At 37.1% G+C, this 5859-nt stretch overlaps 1 protein-coding gene across 1 annotated transcript; it reads right to left on the bottom strand.

Annotated features, from left to right (window-relative positions):
* Positions 1–2734: 2734 nt before the first annotated feature.
* Positions 2735–5593, bottom strand: LOC146611414 (uncharacterized). Its single transcript, XM_085345424.1, has 4 exons — positions 5174–5593; positions 4666–5037; positions 4515–4548; positions 2735–2775 (listed from the first exon to the last, which is right to left on the bottom strand). Exons 1-4 carry the CDS (start codon positions 5591–5593, stop codon positions 2735–2737), a joined length of 867 nt encoding a protein of 288 aa, XP_085201550.1.
* Positions 5594–5859: the final 266 nt, after the last annotated feature.

Below are 5859 nucleotides of genomic sequence, written 5' to 3'. Positions count from 1 at the left end.
CAGCACACCAAAGATCCGGGTCACAAGGCACCAAATTGTTAAATCCTCCCGATTCTTTCGATCTTTGGGCTAAAGGAAGGACGATACTCGGTGTATAAATGCTCAATCAACAATTACTTTATTACACACAATTCAACACTTTTGAGCAGAAACCATCTGGATGGGGAGACATGCATGCAGAGGGTCACAGCAAATCTCCAACTGGTGGAGGGTGACTCAAACTCTTATAGCCTCTAGTGGCCTCCACCTAGTCGTAAAAACCTAAACATTCACATTCTTTCTCTCTCTGCAGTATGTTCTGTTCTTTTCTAATCAGACAAATAAGGCCATGACTCTCCGAAAACAGTATTTCTTATCACTCAGCAGTATAATGCATCATAGACAATATCATTCATTCGCAATAAATCAGAAGTCTACAGCAGATACAAATCAGTTTAACAAATGTAATAGTTATCACCTTCTCCTAATTCAGGAGAATAATGCAAACTAAAACTACATAATAATTTCACAATCTTTAATTAGGGGTGTAACATAGCATAAGATAATATAATAATCCCACAAACCCTTTCCACAATAAGGCACTTGCAAACAAACACATTTCTACTGCACCATTTGTCTTAGATTGGCCTCTTTTAAGGATCAATTATGTGTGCCATTAAAACGTATTAAATCACTGTGATTAGGCAGGAGAAATAATGAAGAACATGACTTCCTTTACTAGATTTTAGAACAAACATTTTTAACAAATCAAAGGGCACAGGAAACATTTTGAGAAACATTATGAGACAGGAAACATCTTGAATGAAATCAAAGGGATCATCTTCATCACTTCTGCAAATTCAGTCTTTTTCTTTTTAAACCACAGAACATCTGGTTGGTTTTGTAATGAGCTAACGTATATTCAGATGCAACACTATGTACTATGGTGAGCTTATTGTAAAACATAAAAAGTAACAAAGAGGAACATCAGATACCAACACGAACAGGAAGCAGCTGGTGTGTGGGTAAACTGGTGTCCATGGTGACAGTTACAAGGTAAACAAGCTGTTTGAAGTTAGTGCTGAAACTGAATGTGATTGGATAATGCTTGGTCAGAACAGTGCATTGTTGTCAGACAACAGCCAATGGGCTGCAAGGGGACTGTTAATGCAAATGGAACAGTTTAATTGTTTAAAACATCAAAAGCACCTCCAAATGACCTTCCATCTTTCTTAGAAAAAAAGGAAATTTGTTCTGCTGCTCATATAATTGTGACCTGTGTATTTGCTGTTACCAACACCAACCACTAATATTGCCTATATTATATGTAGCCTCACCGGATACAAGTACTGGAGTTCTTAATGTGCAGTCTTTTATTATCAGTGAAGACGTCCCCCATCTTGTCCAAAAACGTGTGTGTGTGTGTGTGTGTGGATATTTATCTATATCTCTATATCGCTATATATTTTTTAAACAATCAAATCAAATAATAAGAAAACTACAAAAACAAACAAACAAAAAAACCAAGTGAAAGCTAAAGTACTTCATTACTCTGGTACAGTTTTTGTATGCATGCTAAACCCAGTCAGTTTGTGTTCTCGTGCTTGGGTTGGTGGGTTGACTGCTTGAGTTTTCCAAGCTCTCAGTGATGACTTCACGGCAGACACATACAGGTTCACATTATGTAGCAGTCCACTGCTGGATGTACAGTTTTAATTTCTTTAGACTTTCATATTTATTCAAAAAACTGAGGTAGCAGACTTATTTCTTCCTGTGCAGTCATGAAAAAAAAGTCTAAAAAGCACAATTTTAACATTATTGCATATTAAATAACTTAGAGAAATAGGTAAGAGATGGATTGGAGATCTAGGTTCACCAATTCTATGTAATACTGTGATTTTCTGCTGCTCATTCCTGTGCAATATCCCATCTGCCATCCCGTCATATTTCTTTTCAAGATTTTCTTATTTAATCACTAGTGTACATATATTTATATTTATAGATACATATATATATATTTAGTCATCTTTTCTCTTTTACCATGTCTCTCTAATATTTTTCTCCTTACTATTTTTCTATTTTCTTTATTATTTTCTTTTCTTTTATTATATTTTCTCCTACTGTATCATGCTGCTGAGTGACTGCTGCTCGTCAAACACATTTCATTGCAATGTTGACCCTGTGCTAACTTGCATATGACAAATAAAACTGAAAACTATGTGGCCCCCCAAAAATCATGTAGCAGTCCAATTTTGCCATCACGAAGACAAGATCTTTGCGTAAAATGACACCACATTAGCTATCAAAACAATGTCACGGCAACAATGTGCTATTATCAGAGCTTAAGGTGGACCAACAAAATATCAAATGGTATGACTTTTTTTTGCAGAAGAATTTATTTTGATGAATATTTTGTATTTACAGCACTCAGTTTGCATATTTATTAATGTGAAAGCTGAATTGTCAATAGGCAACGGACACAATAAAGCATAATAAAAAAAATTCTTTAGATTTATCATTACAAACAGCAACAACACAGAATGGACGCTTTACATAGTCTGACAAAGACTGTATAAAGAGAGACTGGGCCTCTGGTGCAGGAAGTTGCAAAGGAAAAGGAGGTCTGGGTGTCTCTGCTTAGACTGCTGCACCCAACACCTGAACCCAGGTAAGCTTCAGAAACTGGACTGCTGGATGGGCATGATTTCTTGTGGTCACTTGCATTGATTCTTTAGCTGCCTCTCTTAATCCTCTTTCAAGAGGTTTCATTAAATAATGGTTCGCTGTCTCTGATCTCTATCGGACAGAAAAAACATTTTTGTCAGAAAACAAATTGTGTCTGTAAAGAACAAAGTTATTACAGTAAGAACTAGACTGAAAACTAAACTTCGGTCTTAACTGAATCAAATTAAACCAGACTTGAAAAATTAAAACAATTCAAATAAAACACAATACACACACAACCCGAGGAATCGTTAGTGTTTACTGGGACAAAATTGTACTTATAGCCTGTTCTTACTTCTAGGCCCTATTCCAGGCAGTGTGTGCAACAAACACAGAGTTCTGACTTTGTTCACTGGGGAATTGAACAGATGGTGATGTTTAATTGAAAAAAACAGCAATAGGAGATTAAAAGCTTTATTTAACAAGCACCGTGAGCAGATCTAAAATCTGATCTGGATAGGAAAAGACCAGAATGACCAGAATCAGAACTGCATCTGAGCGTGATTTAGTCTGAATTAATGATTGTTATTCATGTTCTTGCTATGCAATTGGCCTGTGAGTGACCATTTAGGTGATTTTCAGTGAAAGATATTAAGGTACAGCCCAAATTTTTAAAAACTGCAGCATTAAAATTGTTGTTTAAAATAATTTAAATGACTGAATGTCTTTCTGTGAACAAGTTCCTACTTGAAATGTTCAGGACACAGACAGTCTGCATTTAAAAATTCCCTTTAGACTACATCTAATCCCATTTTAGATTTTTAAAGTAATTTAGGGCTCGTTTTCACTCAGATATTCACATCGTCACAGATCCATCCAACACATGACTCATCAGTTTGTTATGTGTCTAAAGCTTCATACACAGAAGTTTAACCCATATATACTATTCAGGTTGAATTTGACCCACTTTGACATTTAACAGCAGCAAACACCCTAAATTTCATTTTTTTTAACTTGAAATTTGATTACTTGAAGTGACCCAAAATACATAAACAATAAATTATTTAAAACTTTTATACTTTTATTTGTTTTTTACATTGAGGCTGTGCCAGTCAAATTTTACCTGTAGCTACTGAGATACTGAGTTTGGGTCAAATAAAGGAAAATACATTTTACTAATTTTACGGAATCATGAAACTGTGAAACTCTACATCCACAAAGTTCAAGGGGACAGGGAGCAGAAGGTGCCTTGACATGGACTGGAGATCTGAGACATGCTGGCAGGGCGTCGCAGTAGTTAGCACTGTCACCTCACAGGAGCAAGATTCAAACGTGGCTGCGGCCTTTCTGTGTGGAGTTTGTCTGTTTGGACAACTCCAGAATACCTCGGTTCTCTGACTTCTTTCCACAATACAAAAACACTATAAAGTGGTTAAATTGAACTCTAATTATTAAAAAGTGTAACATTAAAATGAGTTCATCCTTCATTAATTCAAATATGATGATAAATACGCTGGTTCACCACTTATTGCTTTTATTGAATAAACTATAAATTTCTAATAACAGATCAGTTTAACGTTCATGTCTAAGCTGAATCACAGCTTTTGACTCAGTTTAGAAATTTACTTTCTGTTGTGTCATTATGATTGTTTTGTAAATCTAAAACCAGCAAAAAATAAGCACTTGATATGCAACAGTTTTAGTGAAGACAGGTACAGCAGAGACCTCGGGGGGCAAATGTGCAGATCACCGTCTTCACATCACTGAAGAAACATAATGAAGTGTCCGGTTTTTTGAATTATCACAGTAAAAGGGAAGTTAGTGATGTCAAGAAAGCTGTAAGGTGAAATAAGGATTGTGGGTGTATTTACCTCGTGACAGTGCTTGAAGTTCATACTTTTGTGCCTGCAAAATAATTTTATGAATGAATAAAAAAATGTGCTCCCTCAGTGATTGAGTCTGACGCCCCTGACTGAGTCTGGCAGCTGTAACATCTGGTACGTAAATAACACATCACTTTACCTGCTGATGTGCTGCTGCTTGATGATGCTGCCCCCCTCTGCTGGAGCTCCCCTCACTGATCCAGTTGATCTGCTGGTTGGTTGCTTCTGGTTTTTGATGTTTTGCTTTACTGATCATTTGTTGAGCAACATTTAAACAGCCGTCCCAGTCTTTCCTTTTTATGTTGCTCGTGATTTCTTTAGTCAGAGTTTCATTTGCTTCTTTCCTCAAAAGCTCCTCCAGAACTTTTTTCTCTTCTTCCAAAATCAGTTTGTAGTAAAAAGTTTTCTTGTTGCACCAACTGTATTTTTCTTCAAACCATTTTCTCCACCCACTCCAAGTCATGAAGAAAGCGACAACAGTCATGCTGAGGAGCAGAGAGTAAGCAGCAAGCTGAAAAAGAAGCAACAAACATGCAAAACATAACAGCATTAATGTGTCTGTGTATTTATTATACTTTCATAAATTAAAAAAATAACAACAGTACAATAACATTACATATTGACTGTGTACATATGCACATCCTCACCTTTGACTTCATTTGCAGCTCAGTTATTTGAGCTGTTTCATCAGCCGTGAGACCCTCAGGTTCGCAGAACAGCTTCCTCTTTTTTTCATCAGTGGTACAGCAACTATACCAGTCTGTGAAAAGCAATACAGCTACAATCCACAGCAGACTGATTAGAAATGCTCTGATAACGCGCTTGAGTACAAGGCATAAAAACGTGGATGGATGCTCCGCTGTGCTCCGAAATGTCTGGTCTATCAGGAGCACCAGGAAAAATACTAAAAAAACAGGCACGACCACCATTTCATTGCAATCAAAAGTGTGGCCTGAGCAAGCGCACATCTTGGCTTGCAGATACATAAATGCGAAGAAAATCCCAAAGCCTGTGCCAGTGGTGCCGATTTTTCCACTACGGACATATTGCAGGAGTTTTTTCCACATCTTGAGCAGTTTGGTGCCTGCTGAGGCTGCAGCTTCTGACCTGTAAAATTACAGACACAAGACAAAAAGAAATATTTCCTGCTTTTCACACCAAGTATCACAGTCTCTTTGAAATTCAGCTTAATATCTCAGTCCTATAGCAGCTGTGAAGTGAGCAAGTCCTCCAGTCAAAGTGAAGATATGAGCTCTCTGCTCCCACCCTCACATAAGAACCACGAGTGCTGCTCCTACAGGTGGCAGGATGCAAACGCAACGTGACGTCATGA

The sequence above is a fragment of the Diplotaxodon limnothrissa genome, linkage group LG20 (assembly GCF_057381915.1).
Source record: "Diplotaxodon limnothrissa isolate DT_005_m linkage group LG20, D_limnothrissa_male_GT1.1, whole genome shotgun sequence".
NCBI lineage: Eukaryota > Metazoa > Chordata > Actinopteri > Cichliformes > Cichlidae > Diplotaxodon > Diplotaxodon limnothrissa.
Note: the sequence above shows the minus strand (reverse complement) of the source record. Positions and strands in the feature narration are given on the sequence as shown.